The sequence below is a fragment of the Rissa tridactyla genome, chromosome 2 (assembly GCF_028500815.1).
Source record: "Rissa tridactyla isolate bRisTri1 chromosome 2, bRisTri1.patW.cur.20221130, whole genome shotgun sequence".
Taxonomy (NCBI): Eukaryota; Metazoa; Chordata; class Aves; order Charadriiformes; family Laridae; genus Rissa; species Rissa tridactyla.
Window position 1 is genome coordinate 115,930,214 of NC_071467.1, and position 24,944 is coordinate 115,955,157.

Genomic DNA, 24,944 nt, shown 5'->3' on the forward strand with positions numbered 1-24,944 from the left:
ATGATCCTACTCCAAATGCAAAGCACTGACTAAAAATTTGAACACTTTCCACCCAGAGGTAACATTACCACAATTTTACAGTTGAACAAAGTAAGGCACAAAAGTGTTAAGTGGGTCACACAAGCAGTAAATGCCTTATTTAAGCGGCTGTTTAAAAAGAAAAAGCAAGCAAGAGAAAAAAACAGCTAAACGCATCAACAACATTAAGCAGTAAGAGAGGAAAAGGGTTACACCCCTTATAAAAAAAACACCTTCTACCACACAGGCACCCACAGAAACATACGTGTGCATCTCAGTAAACATAAACGCAGAGACACACGCATGCAGAGAAGAACTTATTTACGTGCAGAGCCGGCCGAGCCCACATACACAGACACTTACTTGATCTATTTCCATTAACTTGGGGAAGGCACCTGGCCATTCGATCGCCACCTTCACTATATCAGCAGGAGGGGGCATTGCGACGCTGCTGTTCTTCGGAGCCAGTACAACTGGACACTAAATACTGCAGAGAGTCTCTTCTCATTCACACCTGCAGGGAGAAAGAGGAGGGGAAAAAAAAAAAATGTATTGAAAAAATCATAATACAGCAGTTCAGACAGAACTCCAGCGCTGCCGTTCTTCCGTCTCCTGCATTTTGCCTGGCTGGGCAGGTGGATGAAAAACGTATGTGTGTATGTATGGGGGAGAGCAGACGCACGGCACATATTACAGAAGCAGACACAGGACACAACGCCACGACACGCTGCATACAGCTCGACAGCCTGCTAGAAAGATGGCTGAAGCATTGAAACGTACGGTGGATAATAGGCATGCATTAGATTTAAAGAGAGAAACTATTTTTAAATATTATTAAATATGCCGGTGGGGAAAAGCCACAAACTAGAGGAAGCTGCTGTTACGGTGTCACTCCTGGAGTCCCCGGGAACCTGACCCAATCGGTTAAAGCTGGCGCTCCAGGAGAAGAGATTGCCCAGGAAGTTATGGCCAGGAAACACTGTTTCTTTTAACTATAGCAATGATCTTCTGGGTGTTCACAAATAGATCACTGCACTATAGCAACCAGGATGTCAGGAAGAAGGCAGAACACACAGCAGTTTCCACATATACATACACACACGCGCACACATATCCTCACCTAACAGATCCAGAGATGCCCATATATAAATACTTCTTTATGGTAAATCTCAGACACGTGAATACACAAGGATATAGCATATATTGACAGTGACATAATCAGCTACATAAAACGTCACAGTTCTGCAAAAATATGAATGTCAATAGGCTCTCATGTCAAATAGCACAGGCTGTGAGTTTTTGGGGAAGAACCAAATCCCCAGGGTTTTGCAGAATATAAGTTCTGTCGCTTTTGGCTCAAAGTTTGCAACCTCGCAGTACCAACAGACATTTCTGATGCAGGTGCAGTGCCATCTGAGCTTGCAAACCAGCCTCCTGCAGCAGCCCTCTCCCAGCCGGGCGGTAGCAGGACTCACCACTAAAGTGGCAAAGCTCTGCAGTTCTCAGACACGGCAACCCCTGCACCCTCCTGCGGGCTTGTCAGCTCCTTGGTTTGCTTCGCCAAGTCCTCCGTGCCCACTGTGGCCTTTCCCACCCGCTCTGCCGAAACCCGGCAAAATGCCATCACGTATTGACAAAAATGGAGAGAAGCTGTAGAAATCCCCAGAGGCGCAGTCCCACTTCTTCTTAGCAGAAAAGAGAAGGAAGTGGTGAAAGCATGGACACATGCTTGCATAGATACCCTTTGAAAGAGCTAAGGCAAGAGATGAGCTGATAGAATATACGAGACATCCAAAAGTGACAAACAGGTACAGGGAAAAAAAAAGGCTCTCACCACCGTCAGCTGCTGCTTCAACCAACTCAGTGAACCACCCTTCTCCAACTGCAGCAGAAGCACGAACTCAGATCAGCCTGAACAAAATCACAAACCCACTTCTTTATAAAGAAGGTTTTTACCTTCCTCTCAGACTGCTTATAAGTGGGAGTTCTTCCAGCCTTCATGTATGTGGTTCTACCTTTCCTTGTTTCTTGTGTGTCCTCTGGTCTACTCTGCCGAGGCTCAGTCCCCCACGTTTGCAAGCCCTGCGACATTCTACATAGCGTTCTCAACACGCGCTATGAAAGCAACTTACGAACTTTAACACACCAGCAATTTATCTCCAACTCCCGCCGGCAGTTCTGGTGCCGACAGGATCACACATTGCCACAAAGCAAAGCGCAAGGCAGTAAATAAGACAATGGGCGGTCTATAAATAAGACTGGATTGCAGGAAGCGCCTTGAAAGACTAAACAACGTGATTAAGAAACCCAAGTGACACCATCTATGTTTGGCAGATGTTACAGGGACTGGGGAATAAACACCATTAAAGCATGCTGGTCACTAAGAACAGTCAGACATTAATTTTTGGGTGCTTTTTCCCCTGGTAGAGCCTGGAGCGGATGCAAAGCCCCTGCCGCTTCTCCCCCGACATCACAGGCTGCCGCCATTTGCATCCCCCCTTGCTGCGCCGCACACTGACTCAACCAACCAGCAAAAAACTATTTTCGGTCATCTGGTTTTTACCACATTTGAGTCAAACAGCTTCCCAGAGGTGGCACAACGTGGACTGGGGTGAGGAGAATCGAGACTTGTTGTCAGCAACGAGCTGTTAATCCACCTCAACAGTCAAATGAAACCGAGACCTTTGGCGCCTTTTTGCTGCCGCATTTACGGTGACGGCATTTCCCACCTCCTCAGCAGAATGAGGCTCAGAAGTAGTCTCAGCCTGGTGATGTTTTGGTATTAAACTACCTGCAGTGCTTAAGAGGAGCTGGCTGACCCCCGTGCCTGACTGGCAGGCTTCTCCCGGCATTCCCTGGCACGGCTCCGCATCCCTGGCGGGAGGGATGGATGCTGGAAGCCTCAGCCGGAGCCTGAGTTTACTGGCCGCAACACAAAAAGAACAGCAGCAGCTCCTGCCAGACAAACTTGACGGAGGATAGCTTCAGATGAGTAAGTCCTTATTTTCAGTGGTTTTATTTTCCTCCCCACCATGTTTCCTCTATGTTTTTCACAAAAAAAAAAAAAAAAAAAAAATCATCTGTAGGCCACATATCTATAGAGAGAGAAGGGAGACCTATAAAACCCAAAGAATCCACCTAATGCACGGTGGAAAACACACTTTCTTTTGACTGGGAAGACAGGGAAGCAACTCAAGCACTGTCACCTCTCACCACGAGAGGCAAAGGGAAGGTAACTCAGAGCCCAACACCTCCTCTGGCAAGTCAACTAACTCCAAAGCTCACGATGAATGTTGGAGAAAAGAAAAACATTAATTCATGACCACTGGCCACAATGATGAAAGCAAAACGGCATCGTGCAGCAAGAAATGTGAAGAAAACTTCCACTCTTACATACAAAATGTAGGCATTTAACCCTCATTTTGCATGAGCGAGTTGTGGTCCATCTTAACAAGTCACGCAGGAAGAAAGTAAATGGTTTAAGAAAGAAAAGTCAAGGAAAGTTGATGGAAAGTTAATCAAATTCAGCTATGCAAAATAAGCATTTGCATTCCAAAGCAACGTGCAAGAGAAATTCGCCTCAGCATTCAGAAGACAATTTCAATGTGACTAGTTTTTAATGCAGGCTAGGCACGGATCTCCTCCTTAATTATAATTATTAATATACGTATGCTTATACAGTCACAAAACACAAAGCAAAGTGACAGATCTTTAACTAATATAAATGGATGTAGTTCCACTTCTCCCACCAGGAGAAGACCAACTCAGAGCCATCAGCGTAGTCTGAATGCAGAAAAGCATATATAAAGTCATCACTATGAATTTCTTTCTGTTTCTCTGCAGATATACTAGTCAAATGTGCTGACGTTTTTTTCCTAGTTCCTAATCTTATGAATCCAACAGAGGATCCAATAGATAATTTAGTTTCGTTCTACCTATATGGCAATGACAGAAACAAATATTGGGTTGGTTTTTTTTTTTTCTTTAGGCCAAAATAGATGTTTAGCTGTCATCACAAAATTATGATTGCAAAGAAAATTCTGCAATCTACAGTGCCGGCAATTACAAATTACCTACTATTTATTCCAGCGGTATGCAGTGTGTTAGACACTGCCCAGTAAAATAAGGCAGGCACAATCCCTGGTGTGAAAAGCTTCCAATTTAGTAAGCAATTTTCATGATGTGAATGAAGAACTAGAATCAATTTGAACTGCTTATTTGTTATGCCAGCACCAGTCACGCAGTGAAAAGGATACGCACATCGCTAAAAGGTCTAGTTATGGAGTCTTCTCAAGTGCAATTCCTCTTTTACTCCCAGTGGGATCCGAGAAGCCCTGACACGTAAGAGCAACTTTGCAACTCATTTTTACAATGTTTATTTTCAAGGCAGAATCTGAAGGCAACAGGATGCATGTGAGGGCACGAGCGTATGAAGTGGAGGAGGGGTCTGAGGAAAAGGAAGGCAACTTCACTTTATTTTTCCTAATGCATGTATGCAGCTGTAACCTGGAGGAGGTTTGAGGAACTTCCGTGCTAAGCAGCAAACTATTTATAATTTGAGGGGAAAAAAGCCACAACCAAAACATGCCTACCACTTGAGTACACTTTCTTACATCAGTAGGGTTTTCAGAACTGTGACAGATTAGCCTATTAAAATGCAAATTCTGCAAGTTATTGTTATTACCATATACAGTATATTTCTGCATTTCGACCATGCTATGCAGTACTTCCAGTGATCTACTAAGTCAGAGTAATAAACACTCAAGTTGGAAATCAAAGTATGTTAAATTTAATGCAAAAATGCATCAGAACAGACACGCAAGCTCTCAATTTACCTGCCTGGCTCTGAGGGATTAATTCAGCACATATGCCAGTAAAACATATTGAATCTTCCCCTTCTACCTATGCATTGCACATGGAAAACAGGATTTTATTCGTGTATGAAATGAGCTCTCAGTAGAACTTTTTTGTTTTGTTTTAAACTTGTTTTGCAATTCCCTGGCACTTTCCATACAAGGATCTCAAAGTACTTTAAATAATTTACAGCTATCAGAGCACATCTCAAGAAACAAACTGTATTCTTACTCTACAGACAAGAGAAAAAGTGTGATTAGCAGTTCTAGTCGCATATGAGAACAGCAGCCTACAACAGCTCATTTTTTTATTTTATAGAAGAGAGGGATCGTTCAAACAGCAGGCCAGGTCAATTCATGAACAGCTGGAGTAAGGAAGCTAATGATTAAAAGGCGACCAAAGGAACACCACGTGCATTTGAGAATTTAATAAAACAAAGCATGTGTGCCTCCTCCCTGGACAACAGGCAGCGTATATAGGAATCCCGTGGAGCCAGCACATATTCCCGTGGCATTTCTTCAAGGTGAAACACGGTGGACAGAGGGGAGGGCCAGGAGAAGGCAGGACAGAGCCGAGCCCTGGCCGGCGGCGCAGGGACTGGTGGCAGGAGGAAAGGGACACGGGTCCCTCCGCTCGGGACCTTACGTAAGTAACCGCTTCTTGTCAAACCTCATCAGCTTCCTCCGCTCGGCTCCCGCCGCCCCAGCAAACAGAAACTAAGCAGCAAGTTCAGCTTGGAAGGTCCCTCGGGGACCAAGTCTGATTAACGATTTTAGAAAGATAATCCAACGCTGGATTAATATCCCCCAAGAGAGTTATTTTTGGAGTTAAACTGCATGACTGAACAGCCGAGTCTAAGGAGCTGTAAACACACTCTACCATCTCCACAAGAAATAAAAACAGGGCAGAGAAGCCAGGGGGCTGGATGTACACTTTGTGTACATAAAAAAAGGCTTTCATGCTGCCTTTTTCCCTTTTGTTACGCGTTCAGCACTATTCACCCCAGAACTAGACAGGAGTCAAAGGCCCAGCAAACCCATGTCAGCAAAATCCACCGATGCTTTGCCACAAATGGAAGATAAAGCTCTACCGGAGCTGTGAGCTATATTCTAGTAAGTGATGGAAAAGAGGGGGTGATCTCAGAGACCAGACAACCCCGGGGGGCTGCGCTTCCCTCTGCAGCAGCAACCAGCACTGCAGGAAGACCTGACCCTACTCAACAGACTTCCATGGTTCAGAGTGGTCCATCAGCTTCCCAAGAGGAATATTTCTTTGACGCTGAACTCACGGGATCTGATCAATAATGCATCATTAGCCCAGGAATGCACTGGTTCCCAGTGACAGGACAATACAGAATCAATGCATCGGTTCCCAGTGACAGGACGAGGGGCAACGGGCACAAATTAGAACATAGGAAGTTCCGTTCAAATACACGGAAAAACTTCTTTACGGTGAGGGTGACAGAGCACTGGAACGGGCTGCCCAGGGAGGTTGTGAAGTCCCCTTCTCTGGAGACTTTCAAGACCCGCCTGGATGCAGTCCTGAGTAACGTGCTCTAGGCAATCCTGCTTTAGCAGGGGAGTTGGACTAGATGATCTCTAGAGGTCCCTTCCAACTCTAGAAAATTCTGTGATTCTGTGATTCAATATTATGATAAAACTAGCTCTGAACCCTTCAGGTTTAAATACACCACTTTTCCTCTCCAAAATATCTGGAAACCTAGTATTGGAGGAGCTTTTAGGAATATGGGTGTGGAATGCACAGAACAGGACAGTTTTTGTCACTGGCGAAGTCGCCCAGGAAAGATGGGGAATATTCACGTGGTTATCACCTGTCTCATTCTCACATACTCATAACCTTTCTTTACAACTTCATTACAAGTATTTTACCTTTCCCACAGTTGTCTTGTTCCTCTCCTTAGGAAGCATTTTGTGTCATTGAGGTTTCACTATCATTGACAGGACCGCTTTCAAAAAAGCACTCTTTAAAGCCTTTTTTCTCTCTAGTTTTGAAGGGTGCTTGAAAAGAAAAGGTGGAAGAAAACACAACAGACTGGATGTACTCAGAATACAACCGAGCAGGCTGTCTGGTCTTGCTTCTAAAGCACATATTGAAGCACACCAGAAAAATTCAGGTACTTATTTAACTTGAACTCCCCCGCTTCTTGGAAAATCATGCTCGTTCTAAGGAACTAACTAAGGAACTTTTAGTTACATGTCTATAATTCATAAGAGAGGGGACTAAAACCTTGGTTTTGACTATTCAAGGTATCTGAACCTTTGTGGCAATTTAATTAACACTCATATACCATCCAGTCAGGTAAATATGCTCTGTTTACTAAAGATGACAGTATCTGAGCTCTTCAAACTAGAGATTAGGAAAGTACCAAACTCAAGTATTCAAAAGACTATTCCAAGAAATAAAATAAATAAACAAACAAAAAACCTCAAAAAAACCCACGCCAAAAAAAACCAAAAACCAAACCAAAAAACCACAACCACCACCACACCAACAGTAACCCAGCAGTCAAAGAGGTATGGTCTATCTAGTTTTACAAAAATGCATGATTTTTCAAAGTGGCCGAGTACCTGCCTAGCAAGTGGAATTTAAAGACCATGGTAGATATCGAGTACAGAAACAAAATCAAACACTGTTCTGAATAAAATGTTAGAATCCACTTAGACTTTTCCAAGTATATCAGGGCTTGCCGCTTCATCTGAGGTCGTTTCTCGTCAGCGGGCTGTACTCCAGATGTTTCCAAACTGAAGCAAGCAGCAAAAAATATCCCTTAAAATCCATCTGAATACAATTTTTTTTTATTCCTGCCTCTCAGTGTAGTCTCACAAAACCTGAGGGCCAGGAGGAAAGTAAAGGGAAAAAGATGAAGCCCCAATTTCAGTCAGTCGTGCTGCTGTTCTTAAAGGTTTGTAAGGATAGAATGAAAAGTTTTCAGCAATAAGAAAGCTGTAGGGGAGAAGAAAGGAAAAAGGAAAGTAGTACTGTGAAATAACAACTAAAATAAAGCAATCCTAAATGTTACAACTCAAAAGGATTGATGCATTTTTTTTGGGGGGAGGGGTGGGGGGGGGGTGGGGGGGGGGGGAGTGCTTTTTAATGCTTAAGCTAAGCATACTCCAAAGGAGTCCAATGTGCCTGGAAATGGAGTAAGTTTATTAGAGGCTGGTTAAAAATATGCTGAAGAGAAACAGAGGAAGTTCATCAAAAGTGCTGTGACTCAGGAAAGCAATTTTGAGTAAAATACAACTAAGAGTAAAGAAATAATAAAAGGTCACAGTCGTCTTTTCTAGCACTAGCATGAGCTGGCTGCAGTACTTGGGACTTACCTGCCATTTCAATAAATCAAGGGCCTAGGAAGGACACACAAAAGAGCATCTTGAGTCAAGATGATAACACTTTATTGCTTTGCTTCAGCAGAGGCCAAATCAAGACAATGATGACTGGCTATATGCCAAAGGAGATAACAGATACAAGAAGATAAGCTCAAGGTTGGGAGAAACCCTAAACTTCCTTCTAGAAGCAAGGTGAAGCAGCAGTATTAAAAAAAACAAAGATTTTTTTCTCTCTATCCATGCTTATGACACATACAGAGGAACTAATGGTATAGTCAGGAAGTTAGCAGTCACATGGAGGAAGAGAGGGCAACAGAGGTGCGTGAATGCTAAAGGAAACAACCGAGTTAACTGACAGTACAGACAGGATGTCGAAGGCTGAAACAACCGGAATTATTTTCTAAAGAAATCATTCTGCAAAGAGAAGTACTGTGAAAAAGAGAGAACACGTTGATACTCCACAGTGAATAAGCAGAGCCTAATGCTCATCATGCTTATCAGAAGTAAAAGAAACAGCAAAAGAAAACTGGATACCGTTTATGAGTCTAATGAGGACAGAAAAGTTTTGAAGAAACCAGCCTTTTGCTTCAGGCACTGACATCGCTCTTCAAAGATGACAAAAACCAAGAGAAGGAAAAAGAAACCTACCAGTAATCTTGCAGCAGAAAGCAGCTCCATCTACAGAGGTGTTCCCACCAGCACTGTTTCTCTTACTGAAATCAGTGCATCAAAACATCTAACAGTCAAAACACCCCACGTTTTCCTGACTTCTCAGTACTATACAGTCTCTGAATCCACCCCTATAGACTCCTGGCTCTCTGCCAGTTCACACTATCATAGTCACAAAGAACAACTTGCCCTTAACACTTGTGGACTTCCCAGTGCCTGCTCCCTGAAGGACATTCAGCAAAACAAGACTGCAAATGGGCCACCCAGGAAAAAAAAAAAAAAGAAAAAAAAAAGGCATGAGACAGTTAATATAGACTTTGTCTATAGCTAAAACTTGTGGAATAACTTGAGCTATTCTGCATTAAAGAGATTGTATCTCCAAACAATATTGGTTGTTGAGACCAATCTGGCATTTAAATGGACATTATTAACCCCACTTTAGAAGCAGGAATACGGAGATGCTAAGGAAACAAATGTGGACACCATCACATCCTAAAAAAAACCCACTATGCAGGTGCCCATTTGTAACACTGATCCCACCTTGCTTTGCTGGGTACTTCCCAGTCTGTGTACCTGCAGGCCTAGAACTACTGTTCTGGGGATGTCCCAACCAGACATCACCCTCCCTTTCAATGCTGACACATACCTTGGGGCCATGCTTTGTAATTCTAGATCAGGAAGAGCTTGCATACCTGAGCAATCTTCTCAATTATCCAGACAGGTTAACCATAAGATCACTGTAAAGTAAAATACAAGCCAAAAGATACTGAAGAGCCCAAGAACAGGACAAGCTCCAGGTTCATATAACCAGAACGCATAGGGTATTTTGGAGGGAAGCCAGAAATCTTACAGAAGAAACTTAACTAAAAGATAACAGCAGCGCCAACGCTCTGCTCACCTAGCCCATTTCCAGGGGAGATGTGTCCTGCGTAAAGCTTGGTAAACTGCATGAAATGTGACACTTGACAACAGGAGATCTGGGTGTTTTAACATGAGACTATCCCTTGCTCGATCTCTGTATTGCAAAACCACAAGTAGCAGATGACTCCGCTTGAGCAGGGGGGGTTGGCCAAAATGACTTCCAGTAGTCCCTTCCAGCCTCAACCATTCTGTGATTCCGAGTACACCGATATAATGACTCTAACCACTCTTGAAGTCCTAGCCTGCCCAACTGTGTTCAAATATTGTGGCTTTTCTGTACTCAACGAGCAAAAAGGGCTGCTTTTGTAGCAGGTTGCCTTCTATGCCATAACAAGAGTCTCTAAGCACACTAAAACCAGCTGTTGGTTACAACTTAAGAACAACAATCTCCGTAACTCTTCCCAGCTGGCATCCAAGAGCGCTCATTCAAAAAAGATCCCAGTCTTCTGTAACTTGAAGATCTTAAAGATCAAGATGAAACTTTACTTCTGACAGGAAAACTACTGTAAATTGCTTCTGTGCTACAGTCTAATACAGCACATGCAAGCACTTGCTACAATCTGTGGTAACCCCACAATTTTACTGCATACTTTTTCAACATTAAAATACACATGGCCCAGGGAAAGAGGAAAGAGTGATGCAAACATCATCCTTCTACTGGTTTGAGTCATAAGCTCTAGAGAATTATGCCGTTTAAGCAGCGGGCAACAGTTGAAAAGCTTACTGTCTCTCCCTTTCGGCAGGGACAGCAGGACAGGCAATGTGTTCATTCTGAAATTGCAACCCACATGTGAACTTAAAATGCCACCAAATCTAATTTATGCTTTTATGCTGGGCTATTAAAACAAAAAAAAAAAAAAAAAGGGGGGGGGGCAGAGGTGACAGAGAGTGCCACCAATTCATCCAGTGCAGGTAAAGCTAAAGAGAAGTGTTATGATTGTCTCCTGTTTTACTATCAGAAAAAAGTGGAAATAATTTAACGAAGAAACCTGACTCATGAAAAATACTAGCTAATTTAGTAAACACGTTTAACTCCATTGCTCAGGTAAAAAGTCATTATCAACTGAAAAGTCACCTTTGTAGTATATATCATCTGCTTCTCCAAGTATCTTCTATCTCATCAGTAACTGTAATTACAAAGGTTCTCTAAGACTCCCCAAACGGCTACAGTTAATACTCACTGTCAAAAGCTGCTGACGGCACAGCTGTGTTTCCCTATCTCCACACTCTGGTTGAAGCTCCTGCTCCAGCCTCTCTGGGAACACACATAGTTATGCCAAGAATGAGCAAAACGCTTGCTGCTTCCAAATTGACTGATCAACAAACCCAGTGCTTAACCTTCCCACAATACATGCATCCAGAAAACGCAACCGGCACTGTCTGCACACTGAGGACTGAACCGTGCCAGCCACATTTATTCTGCAAGGCGACTCGTGGCAGTTTCCTTCGCAGGAGCCAGAACATCAATTGTCACCGATCGCTGCTGCAACTCAATCAACTTACACCAAAACATCCATTCAAAATGAACCAGCACTTGCTGTGTGATGCTTTTCTCTATTATCCTAAAAACAAATAGAGTGCCTCAAATATTTAACACCCTCTTGATTCCACCCAGGAGTTATTGCCAAGGGTTTTACCTGCTAAGAATTTACAAATGCTAACTACAGAACAGGGAGAGGCTGGCAGCAACAGGCAAAAGGACACTATGCCTTTGGTTCACAATAACATGCATGCCTCTAACTTATTATATAGGACAAAAATGGATCCTCATAACTGTTTCAGGTTAAAAATATTGTAATACATCCATCACCCTGAGCCACCATCCTTACGTTCTCTGCTAAAATGAAATCTTTCTACTCCAAAAACCTCAGGCTTCTGCCATTCAAAGTCCAGTTCCAAAGCAAATCTGATGTCTCTCCTTCCCCAATGTCATGGCCTGGCCTCTTCCTCCCCAGTGCCAGCGCTGGCACTTGTCCAGCCGGCCAGTTCAGAGAGATGGACTCTTCAAAAACCAACCCCGCAAAACAAAAACAAAGACACGTTTTCAGCCAGATTAGCCCCTTGAACGTGTTCCCCACTCACTCACCTGAGCATCAGGACCACCACAAGGAATGGGGAGGGGCAAAGAGGAGAGGAGGAATATAACCAGCTCATCTTAAAACATCATGGAAACATGCCCTGAGCCAAAAAAGAGGATTTATTTCACCTGTGCAAAATTCAGGGCACACAGCTGAGATTCAATTCCATGGGGGAGAGCGATGTAAAAATATGCAATTACTAAGTTCATTACAGTATGTTTCATTAACTCAATGAGCTCCTTTATAATTGTAACAGACATTAAAAGATTAAAGTACTTGGATAAAATCCAAGTACATTTTTAGTGCTCTGATGATTGCCAGAGTTCATATCTTCAGAAATATAAAGTAGCATCCCTTCATCAAGTCCCCTGTGAGAGTAACCACTGTTTATCCTTTTTGCTTTCAGACTTCAGTGTTCCCAAATTAAATTTTCCCATTGCACTTGGGGGTGAGGGGTGGCAAATCACTGTTCAGTTAACTGTCTAGTTCAGTTTGACGTAGTTAGAAGTGTTTCCAAATAAAGCTGTCAACTGAAGTTGACCATTTTGAACTTCCTAGAGGGCTAACACCTGGCTGAAAAGCCCTTTGTGTGATAATGGCAACACTAAAACAAAGCACACCACAGTAACTCCGTGGCACCTTTCATCTGCTTTCAGTAGTAATTTAATGTCAGTAGATCTCCACTGTTCAAGCAGTAAGCGTGATTTAGCTATTAATCTCTTTAAAACAGAATGGAGTCCTCTTTCTGCCCTTCAGTAAAGCTATTCTCCTCTGCTGTGAGGACTAAAACATAGCTTTTACAGGTTTGGCAGCATGGCGACAACAGTAAACACAGAGCCTTACCCACTCTCATTTTACGCTATATTAAGCAATATTCACAGGTTGTACGCTGAAAGTATAAGCATTTCCAAAAAGCCGCAGTGCGCATCTCTACTAAAAGAATACTCCCTTTTCTTTTCTCGCTCCCCCCGCATCCTACAGCACACTGATGCTTCAGGTTATTGGTTTTGCCGTCTTCATGATGCATTCACAGAACCACAGCCCATCAAGAGTATCGTCAGGAAAGAGATGTCGTATTTCCAAAGCTGCCAAACAACTTGCCCTGTAACAAGTATGTGGCCACTCAGACCTCTGAAGACCAGGGCTTGAGTCCCATTTCAATTACAGTCCCCTACTCCCAACAGGGGATTCTGTTGTTCTGTCAAGAGCTGGATGTGACTTCCTTCTACCTTGCTTGGAAGGTTACTCCAGTATGTAGGGTTCACAAAGACACGTTCTCTGCAACATGCAGTTCCCAATTGCTTCTTCTTGATGTGAGCATGCAAAACTTAAGAGGACAGTATACATGAGGAACGAAGGAAAAGATGGTTTTTCAAGATTTTTTTGAAGTTTCCTTTGCCCATGTGCCATTCTCCAAACTCTGAAGCAGATTCCTACTGGCCACAACACCTTCACAAGCTCTCCTCTTGGGCTGTTAAAGAATTAGATGAATTTCAGCCACTTTTCTTACCTTGCTGGTCTCACCCACTATGCCAACAACTTTGACTGGCGGGGGGGGAGGTGGGGGATGGTGAAGATGACATTAACTCCACTTAAGGCACTTGAAGGAAATTCTGAAGCAGCAGTGCCAATAGGTAAATATGCTGCATCAGTGCCAAGGACAAAGTCTAATGCTCCCATTTAAACAAGATAGAAAAATGTATTCTTGCATTTGCAAAACAAACCTCTTGAGACACAAAAGCCCCATATTCTTATTTGACCTTGGTGTCCTTGAGAGAATGTAATCATTAGCAGCTAGTGTAAGATACAACAGAGAAAAATAAACTAAAAAAAACCCCACCTGCAAACAGACCTTATATCTACCAAGCTTTTCCCCCACAGCACTGATTAGAGAGAAGAACTCCCTACCACACGTAGTAATCACACTGTTTAAATTAACAGAAAGTCTGCTTCAAAGACAAGGATGTTAAAGTTGGAACCAAGAACACTTGTGTTTAATTTTCTTTTATTCAAAGGCTTTGTGTGTGGCCACGTACTTGCCCTTTGGCCCTCTGCGCCTCCAACCCCCAACTATAAAATGGGGCACCACACTTCCTCAGAGCAGTTGAGAGGCATTTAGAGGCTACAGGGGGTTGTATCTAAATCAGGCTGACAGATCACCCAGAATGGGTAGCTGCCTTATTTATTCATGTGCTTGGACAGTCTGCTTGCCCAGTTCTTTCTGCATTTTACCGTTCCAGCCCTCAACGTCCTGAAAGCAGAGACGGGCTTACGCATTTCTTGCTACCATCCTCAGTTCAAATACAACACCTGCACTGAAAACCACAGAGGCAGACGCGCAGGACGCAGCTTCAGAGTCTGCTGGAAACAGTCTGAGCTCTTTTTAGCATTTCAGAGCACATCGCTGCAGTTACTTGTCAGATGGGGCTTCTCACAAGAATCCCAGGTATGGACTTTGGGATGGGACAGAAAGCAGTAAATCATTTTGTGCCTATATTAATAAATGTCTTCTAATTCTCTTACTCTGCCAAATTAAGTTTCATTACCAGCACAAAACGACAAATACGTTTCTAGGTGGATTACATACCTTAAAACAAATGAGCAAGGGAATCTAATTTCCCAGGCAAAATAAAAGCATCACCATTACGTTCATTTAAGCCAAGACTGAAAGAGCACACAGAACATGCTATAGGGAGCAAGTCTGAAGTCTCATTGCCATTTTTCTTTACATATAAAGCTGTTTTTCCTTATGTTAAGAGCCCCTGAGGCACACATGAATGTCTGCAGAGCCAATCAAAATGCAAATACTCTGAAATAGCCTAGTGAGCAACTACTGCTCGCCTCTTTACCACACTCTTCTTTCTACTCAGGCTTTCATCATTTAATACAGGTGACTTCGCAAAACACTTTGTGCTTTGGTTTTAGAGCCCTGAAAGTTTAAGATGTTCTCAACTTAGAAATAACCCGTCATCTGGCTCCTTGGTTCAGTCAATCCCGGCAACTGCCTTATTTTCAGCACACACGTAACAGGAAGGGACCACTGTCCTGTGACAGTTACCTCTTTCTGGCCCCAAATAATCTCTGTAGTTTTAATACAGTGAAATTAATGCATGGCTGCTGGCTACCCTACCCTCCCGCCTTTGCTGTTAGTCATTTAATTGCTGAAGCAGAAATACAGATGTTAAAAGAGACAGGCACATGACAGAAAACACTTGCCTCTTGCTTTGAAGACACATAACATGTCAGCAAGATGAAAAATCCCACAGCTATGAAGGATCCCAATTTTCTCAGGGTAAGACGCTCAAAGCATCTTGCATGGAACCATTTCATCTCTAACAAAATCAAACTGAACTATTCCTGGTAAATTGAGGAGCTGTCTGTTTTTAACAGTTCCTTTCTTAAATCCATCTCTATTTCTCCTGGTTCATTAACCAACCTTATTTAAGAAAGAAGAATCATATCTTAAAAGGAAGAAGGCAGCAAGGTAGTTTTGCCTGCCACCAGCCAAGTTAACTGCAATATGAATTGCTGCTTTCTGTTATGAGAAAACTCAACCTTGCCAAAGGTTGGCAGTTTCCTCTAGCAGCTGAGAAGTAATAGGCCTTGTTGAGCACGTTTTCCTTTTGAGCAACTACACGTGTGATGATGTATGCAGCACAGCTATTAGCTTGTGTGGGGGAAGGAAGGGCTACAGGTCTCTGCTGTCAGGCTGTGTCCCTCTAAATTTTCAAGTTTGCAAAAATATATTATATTTTTATATAGATGAAAGAGCTAGCAATGACGCCCATGAGAGCTGCTTTCAAGCATTTTAGATTAAATGTCATCTACAGCATGATTTGACCTGGATTTGCTTTTAGATTTTTTAATTATTGACTTATTATATGTGCTTTAAAAGCCATTGGAGGCAAAAAAGTCATTTGTATTCAAGATACTATTTTTGCTTTTGTACGGCTTCTAAGTGATGACAGCTTTAAGACCCACTAGAGTAAGCAAGGATTAGACTTTAATGTGCTTTCCTTGCTTTTAGTATATAAAAGTTTCACATGAACAACCCTTAGAAAGAATAGCAACTGTCACAAGTTTTACTGTGTTCTTTTGAACAAGGATGAAGTGGGGAAACACTCGCTTATTTATTTATTTTTAAACAGGACATTCATTCATAGAAGAAATCTAAGCACAATACTCACCTTTAGCCTAGGCAGTGCAACTCATCTCTCTCACCTTTGGGATTTTTTTTCCCCTTCTCTTTTCTGACATCCCCTTACATGACCCATTCTCCACTCCCTCAAAGAGATTACATTCACACACACGCCGACTATTTTTCTCCAGGTGGAGGTTTTGTACCAACTGCTGCGCTTTCATCTCACCCGAAGCACATTCCGGCTGAGATGCAACAGGGACACTTCACCCCTCCCCAGTCCGTCTCTCCATTTTTGAGGCTTTTAAAGCACAGAGAAGCAAGACCTTCACTGGCAATTTGGGAATTTCAGAAGTGTACATTGATATTTCATTCTTCCTGTATTTTTTTTTAAATGTCAGATTCAAACAACCTATGCTCTGAAGAAGCCAATTACTGTAGCTTTCATGAAGGTTAAAAGTTCAAAAGGAAAGCTGGTTTTTTCATTTAGCAGCCTCTTTCAACAATTCCGATAAAAAGAGGCCAAAGAGCAAAGCGGATGTGTAGGTATGGCAGCAAGGGAGATGAGGGGATGGCTCTCAAAGTTTTTAATTCTCTTATTTATGACTCCCTCTCTTCCACCAGGTTCTGACCTTACCCTCTTCGGGGGACACTGTCCCAAATGCCAAATACCAGCACTGAGAAAAAGCTAGGAGAAACACACATTTCCTGCTGTCTTCCTCCACGCACACAGAGCAAACAGTCCCCAAAGCACATGTTACCCTGAATCCTTTGGGAAAACGTGTCCCAGACACGCAAGGCATAACCATGAAAATTATACCTCTTTCTCAAGCTTGCAGGCTTACTACGCCTTTTCTCAAAATCCCCTTCCTGCTGACAGATATAAATCAAGCAAGCAAACTTACTCTGTGAAGTCAAAACTTCACGTGGCCACAAAAGGCTTGCTTTTCTTTCTTTCTTTAAACGTTAACTTTGCACACCAGCATAAGCACCAAAAGTAACACACTGAGTATTATCTTGCATTGGTTTTTCTAATGAAAATACACTGTAACCACAAAAGGAAATGCTTAGGGATCAGTAATGAAGGGACTGATTCATATGCCCCAGAGAACAAGTGCTGAACAATGTACACTCAGTGAGATTTCAGCTTTATCCCTTATTAAAATAAAACCACGTGCCTGATCTTTAACCCACTTTGATTTATTAATGTTTTTGCTTTTCAAGATTATGAAAGTAAGTATGAACAGACAAGTCAGAAGCAAACAATTCATCATGAAAGCCTTATGCACCAAACACTAGAAGTGCCATCAATCTTACTTCCTCTCTTAAAAACACATATTTAGTTTTGAAGGGAATTCCAGTTTGAAGGTCACAAAAGTAGGCAAAGGTCACAAAAGTAGGCTGATGCAAACAATAAAATACTACATCCCAAATGTAACATAGCCTCTGCTACTGTACACAGACATCAGTTGGTCATCTGTCAATCCACTAAAATGCCAAATGCATTTGAAAGATATTAACGTATCAACAAGAAAAAAGGAAGAGTCCTTTGAAAAGGTCAGAGATTTACCGTTTCTGAGTTGCGCATAAATAAATCCTCAAATCCAAGGAACGACCGTGTGCTTTACATCGCAATGTCTTATGTTCCAGACACCTTCCCCACCAGAGTCCTTCACTGGAACGCAAGTCTGGATTAAAGTCACAATGCAGAAGAAGGTTTTATCCTTTTGTCCGAGTCCTGTCCCAGAAGATATTTGTTCTACATTACAAACTGTGTCACATTTTCCATGGGGCATTCAGGAAACTCCTAGTACAAAAACAATGAACGGGATGTTGCAGGTCAGGATAGAGCGACACTCACTGAATGAGAACATCTGAGGAAGCGGGGGGACCTTACACAGTCTTCTGTTACTTGGTGTCTTCTTGGTTACAGCCCCTATACTTTACAGAGTTCATATTTGTGGGATAAGCAAAGTTTGCATGCAGCCCTTGCTTGGCCAGACCCGTCCCTTGGTTTTATAAGAATTCAGTGCCCCAGCCAACTTTATAGGACCCTGGCAACCATAAGGCAGCTGTGACAGCTTCAGCCAGTTCACCCCAGTTCATGCTGTTGCTCTTGGACTATCTGTGCACCTAACATTGGCATGTCTACCAGTCAACCGAACACAGGACGAGAAGCCTGTCGTTTTGGTTTTTTGAACATTTCTGCTTATAAAACTAGCACTGCTCAAAATCATCCTTGTAAGTTAGATCTTATCTACTACTACATTACTACTGTCCTGTGGCTGGAAATACTTGGAGCATTAATATTCCCACAGCAACAGGGTAGCTCCACAGAATGCGAAAGCAATACCTATATGTTGAAGCTTCCCACACCCACAAGGAGTTCATAAGGTGATGCTTACCTCCTCACTGGATCTTTACTATATAGGAAGGCCTTTGCACAGTACTTCAGTTAGATCAAAACTTATGCACCCTCCTGAAACACCTCCTGGTAAACCCCATGCTCCCACCTCTTGATGGATTCCACCTCAGGGCAGGTGCTATGGGACCATGGGAGGGACCACAACTCTCATCCTCCCCTAAGCCATGCTGGCTGTAAGAGAAAGGAGCCACTGAGAACCCTAATTCTTTAAGGAAACGCTAAGATATAAAAACCAGTGGAAGTACTTGAAGAACAGTAAGCTGCTGAGCACTGCTCTTGCTTCGTAAAGCGGTCACCTTCGTTTTACAACAACAAAGCCCCAACAAGCATTTGCAGCGGCATGCATTTCTAGCTTCCCTCTTTCAGATCTGGTTTTATTCATCAGACTTTCCACAGGGTAATCCTACAAGAGCAATTCTAATGCAAAACTTTCACCATCAAATTGAGAGGCCTAATTTGTGGCCACAGCTGTGGCCTGTTATCTGTACTTCATCACTCCAATTCAGCACAACACAAGCTCCATAATTCTTCAAACTCCCACATGCCTCTACACCATAACAGCAATTAATTTGCCTCTTCCAGCCTACGCCATTAAAATAAAACTGTAACATACCACAATCTGAAAATAAAACAAATTCAGCCCCAGCCCTACCTAACCTCTTCATAATTTGAGGAAAAGACCTGCAACTTCAGCATTTCAGAACTGGGACTTTTGTCAGAAATTATTTTTATTTATATGCCTACTTTTAACGATTACTGATAAATCTGAAGGAGTAACTTCACATTAGCACCTAAACTATACCATTTGCTAAACTTTTTACAGGGGCTTGGAAAAAAATTTTCTCCTATAGTCAAAACAAAAATAAAACTTACTGAAATGTTTTCATATTGACCTGGAAGAAAAAAACAAAAACAAAAAAAAGCCCACCAACTATTGCACTACAAAGAATTTAAGATTAAATGGCAGTTTCAAGGACAATTCAGTCTAAGAACTATCACCCTATAAATCTCTGAATAGGGGTTCATTTGATAGTGTCCTCATTAGGTGAGCTAGGGCCATTAAAGCCTTTCCCTGTTAACACAGTAATTGGCTTTTCATATCAAGAAAAAAGGTTCTCTTCCTTTCATTTGCAAAGAAAAGTCAATGGCTTTTACAACTCCACCCAATGGTAAAGTTAATCAGAGGGAATAACACTTCCTCATTACATCATAAAAAGAAACCTCACTTCAAAGTAAAGATTATTTTAGTCTTGAATAAGTTTTTAATCAAAAAGGAAATACACATTAAAGCCACTGTGATTTTATTTGACCTTCTCTTCACTAAGCTTACTCAGCTCCATTCTCTCCTTTTGGAAGCAAGTATAGTTCATAGTAGTTCACTTATATTCCATATGGAGCACAGGACAAAAACACTTTGATATTTCCCTTAGCAATAAGACTAGCAGACCAGGCAGGAGTCTAAGAAGGAACACACCACTTCCAAAATAAAACTGCATTTCCTAAAGTAATTAAACATCCCGTGCGTGTGTCACAGCCGTACCACTCAAGAAGCTCAGTGATTTAAGAGGGAACTCAGAATACAAACCCTGAAATAGGAAAGATCCTAAATATGGCACGTGTCCCCTCATAAGAGGCACATTGCTTTACAAACTATTAAGGCATGCCCTCCAAGTTTGCTGGACCTCCATGAGTTTTCCTGAGGCTTAACCAAATAGTAACTGTAGCCGCAGCAATCTCCAAAATGGTTTTTCTGAGTTTTCCTAGAGAACCTTTTCAACTTAACTGTGCAAAACAGAGTGTGCTTTCCAGACTTTGTCTTTCCCTTCCCTTTCTGCTCCAGATGCTTTCTAAAGGCACCTAATCCTAAAGTTTGCTACCCTCATTACATAAACAGGAATCAAGGACTACCTTTCTCAGCTGATATTTGTGCTCTTCACTGCTAAGGTGACTATTTAATCTGGCTGCTTTAAAAAAAAAAAAAAAAAAAAAAAGATACTGTTTCATTAATTAGTGTTGCACAGCAATTTTAAAAGAACCATTGCTAAATGCACACTGGTAGCACCAGAGCAAACTCACATGGGTAACCAATTAAAACAAATAAAACCTAACAGAAACAACCATTTATCACTGGAGACTTAAAAAAATAAAATAATAATAAAACACACACATACACAAAAAACCCTAGAAAAAACAACCCCCACAAACAAACCACCACCAGCCTTTCAGAAACAAGCCTCAGATCGTAGCTGTAGCGCATAACAAAAGATGAGATTCAGAGACAATAGTTTTATTGCACATTATAAAACGTCTCCATGTTTTACAGACCATATGTTACTTGACTCACTCCTTCCCATAGATGACTGCCTTCTTCCTTCTTTTGCTTTATCATCGTGATCTTTACTCTGCAGATACCAGCTATCCTTTTCTGTCAGATGGATACAGACCTGAGCAAGTTCAAAGCACATGTTCCCTAACTTGAATTTAGCTTTGAAGTCTGCTGCCTGTACTTCATGACAGAAAACAGTTTTTTTGCAACTTAGATTGTTTACCTTCTCCAGCTACACCAATTATACTAATGAGAGTTATTACCCCCATGAACAAACCTTTTTTTAATGCAGTCATTTAGCTTCATGAGCTCAGGCTTTTAGAATAGCATCAAGAGTTGATATTTGCAATAAAACCACAGGAGCTGGTTTCACTGCTAACTTTTAGTGAACCCAAAGCCCTTCATAAGGATGTTCTGGAACTTCCCAGCTCCCATATTATTGGCATATACTATTAGGTATGCAAATATATATCATTACCCAGGTACAAACACATTCTGTGACTTGTCCATGGGCTTGTGCTCACTGCAGCAATTCAAGGACTAACTTGCACAACATGCCAGTACTCCCCTCCACCGAAATTACTGAGCCAAGACCGTTCATGATATAAACTGATGCGAGCTGCGCAGCTGGGGAGCAGAGCAGAGGTTCAAGGCACAGACTGTAGCTGAGGTAAAGAAGTCTCTTGGTTTGGTAGCCTATCTGCATTTTGATGAAGCATGAAGGACCTCATGCATCCTCCGGGGTCCTACCACATAGGAGGAGGAATACATCAACTGCCAAACGTACCATTTACTTGTACGCAACTTTGCAACGTGGCAACTGACAATGCGTTCCTGCCCTGTTGGTCCAGGCGCAGATCATCTGCATGTCGCAGTCAGAGCTTAAAGTAGAAAATAAAAGTAAATTTCTTTGCTGTTGGTTTCCATGAGGGAAGGATTTCACCACTTAACTCGCAAACTCAAGGCTAGTGCTACAGCCATAAGAGCAGCTTACATACACAGCAAGGAATGCAGGAATAAACGAGACACAAGAGGCAACCAACTAACTACTGAAGTGTGCAAAGTCTTTATTTCTTTAAGATATCGCATAGATTCTGAAGATGACTAAGAATTTTATTCATGAAAAATCAACCCCAAATAACTCAAAGAACATTCAGCGTGGGAGGTTCTTTTGCAAAAATTAAATAGCAATTGTGATGAAATAGTATCTTCTGCCGAGCTACCAAAGAATTTACATTTTGCTCATGCTCTTACCTAACTGTTTATAGCCAGGAACCATACACAAGGGAAACTAGCCAATTTGTTATCTCAAAATGCAGAGTTATTTCAAAAAGAGGGGGGAGGAGGAAGAACAGAAAGCAAAAGGAAGGTTAATTCTAAAAAACAATCTTAGGGCAAAATTCTGATTTCACAGCAATCCAATAGATCTAACCTCCAGTTCACATCAGCTGCAGATCTGCCCAGAGCCAGTTTTAGCAATATTTCAAAAAATGCTGGCTAAGTACAGAGCACGTTGGATCTGCTTGTATTCAAACTCGTGATCGCCAACTTATCGGTACCCACAGCCGATGCCTCATGATTTAAAACTTTGTGTCTCAAAAGTGCTGCCAGAAGATGACAAGAAAGGCTATTAGCACAAATCAGTAATTGCTAAGTATGCTCTCCTCCCTCACCTGTGCTATATTCATGGGAACGTAATTTTAGTAAGTAAAGCTATGAGCTCCTTCCTTTCAGGCACAGCATCTAGATGCTTCATGAACATCAGCAGGTCAACAGCTACAACTCTTCTCCAATACTGCCATTAGAATATCTGTATTTTAAGGATCTTAGTTTTCAAAGCTGTTGGTAACTTTTAGGGAAGAAAAAAAAAAAAACACCACCAAAGAACCTGAAAGAAAACTTATTACATATACTGCATAGTTAAAATAACGGGTTTTTAAGGGGCTTAACATTTAACCTCAGCCTGAGGGAACATAACTTCTCAGTTGTCATACTGTTGTAAATTCAAAATGAAAAAGAAACCACAGCTATATCCTAGTTTCTCTTTAAAAATGTATAAAATCAATTCTCCTATTTAAAAGGTCTTTTGCTTAGCATTAAAACAATACATTTGTTCAGCTGAAGAGATCAAACACTGTCTAACTCCATCAGTTTAGGACAATGTGCTATTATGCTTCAAAGTCACGTGTAGCACATATCAAATGAAACGTCAGAGAAGCAAGGCATTTAAATGCATATTTGACATACTTTTTGCAACTCAGTATGTTTCACTTCTCAATGGGGCTGTGGGTGGGAGAGGAAAAGGTTGGTTTCTTATGGATTTGAGTGTAAAGGCATCACTTGGCAATTCAAATCATCAGATGTTACAGCTGCCCACTGCTAGATGCTGACACGTACAGCAAAAATACATGCACCATTCTGCATATTCAGAGGGAGCACTTACAATCGCTGTCTGTCTCTTCATATACCAGCATTACATAGCCCTCACGCTGCAATGCCAACATGAGTAATTTGTCATTAAACTTTCAAGCTGCTCATTCTTATTTGTGCATAACAATATTTACCATTCTCAAGTACCCCATGTCACTGGATTTATATCAAGCCTCGAACAATGAAGAAAAAGCAGTGTCTTTTGAAAGGTCCAAAGTTGCCACTGGCATTTTGCAAACCAACTTCTACAATGTTACATTCTAGTCAGTCAAAGTAAGGTTTCTCTCACATTTTGTCTCCACTTCTGTAAGGGATAAAAATCCCCATATTTACCACCTGTTGATTAATGCGTGTATACATCCCTCATCTAATAGTCTGCAAAGGATAGAGCACGTTTTATCTTACACAAATATACTAAGCCAGGTGCAGAAAAAGCAGAGGTAGATGCCTGAACTCTATGACACATTAAAACCATTGTTTGTGTCTGTTATAATTTTACAGAAAAATAACTATATTCATGGGTAAAGTTCCTGTAAATCATTCATTTTCTCAACTCCACCCTCACCTCTACACTAATGAACAAAGCCAAAGACAAACTTCAGATTGCCATTTGGATGCCAATCAAATACCACCACACAGCTGGTACTTAGCATTTCTCATATGGAGGGCTCTTAGTCCCTTCGAGGATATCAAAATCTTTACTGACAATTTGCAAATGAGGGATGAGAGAACCAGAAGACTGAGCTGAGTAGCATCAGTAAGTAGAGAGACAGAGTTGGTCAACCTGAGAATGTTAGTGCACAAGAAATAGAAACTATGAGTTTACACTGAACTGTCTAATTTTGTCTACTGCTCATTTGAACATGCCTTCCATTTGCCTACAAGAAAATAATGAAAGTAAATGCAGATGAACTTTACTAAAAGCAGGTTAATAAGATTACATTAAACTTCTACAGGCATTTGAGTAAAATTTAAATGCCTTTAATTTGATTTAATGTACTTAACTGAGGAAGTAAAGAAACTAAAACCAAAGCCACTTAAATTCTGCTTAGAAGTCCTTGTATAGGAGTACTATGTAATTTAATCCACTTCCAAAGCATATCTTAATCCAGATTAATTCTTCCAAATGTTCCTATGTAGATAAACCTTCCACATATGCTAAATGCACAGGCAGCTTTCTCAAAGAAGATAAATTACCTTATACTTAGCATAATAGATTGAGATTACTGATGAGTTGCTGGTGACCTAGAAATTCACCTTATGACATACTAATATCCTACTTACATATCCTTAAGTAATAGAATCCAAATATCCTTAATCTCAGGTTCATTTTTTTTTTTATTTTTGAGCTCGTATCAAAATTAAATCTTTATTTTTGAGCTTGTATCAAAAAACAGTTTCAAATACAGTCTCAACCAGACCTCTCAGTTTCATTGTCCCTTAAATCCAAAAGGAAGATTTCACATACGACACCTAATCTTTTATCTACCATCGTCAAGATCAACGGTTCCCTATAGATGGGTTGCTATGGCTTGTTTCATTAAATTTCATGTAGACGTCTTAACTTCAGTCAAATGAAATGCGCCTCCTTCACAATCAGAGTTTTATAGATTTTCTTGATGTCTTGCAGGAGGTTTTTGAAGGGCATGAGAAGCAGGCTGACTCTTCTGTGTGCAAAGCTTCCTCATGTATGTAAAACCCTTCACCTAGACGACCCAGTTTTCTCTGTATGAGA

The 24,944-nt window shown here is 41.5% G+C and overlaps 1 protein-coding gene across 6 annotated transcripts in view; it reads right to left on the minus strand.

The window, feature by feature from the left end:
• Positions 1 to 24,944, minus strand: part of ELMO1 (engulfment and cell motility 1) — a 311,635-nt gene that overhangs the window by 261,720 nt on the left and 24,971 nt on the right. For 2 of the 6 annotated variants that reach the window (XM_054193522.1, XM_054193524.1), the window contains exon 3: positions 382 to 532. In XM_054193522.1, the coding sequence (XP_054049497.1) occupies positions 382 to 459 (78 nt within the window). In that variant the 5' untranslated portion in view covers positions 460 to 532. Of the gene's footprint in view, positions 1 to 381; positions 533 to 1,493; positions 1,511 to 1,852; positions 2,226 to 17,598; positions 17,836 to 24,944 lie in introns of those variants that run through there. The other 4 variants (XM_054193523.1, XM_054193525.1, XM_054193527.1 and 1 more) reach the window with 4 other exon arrangements.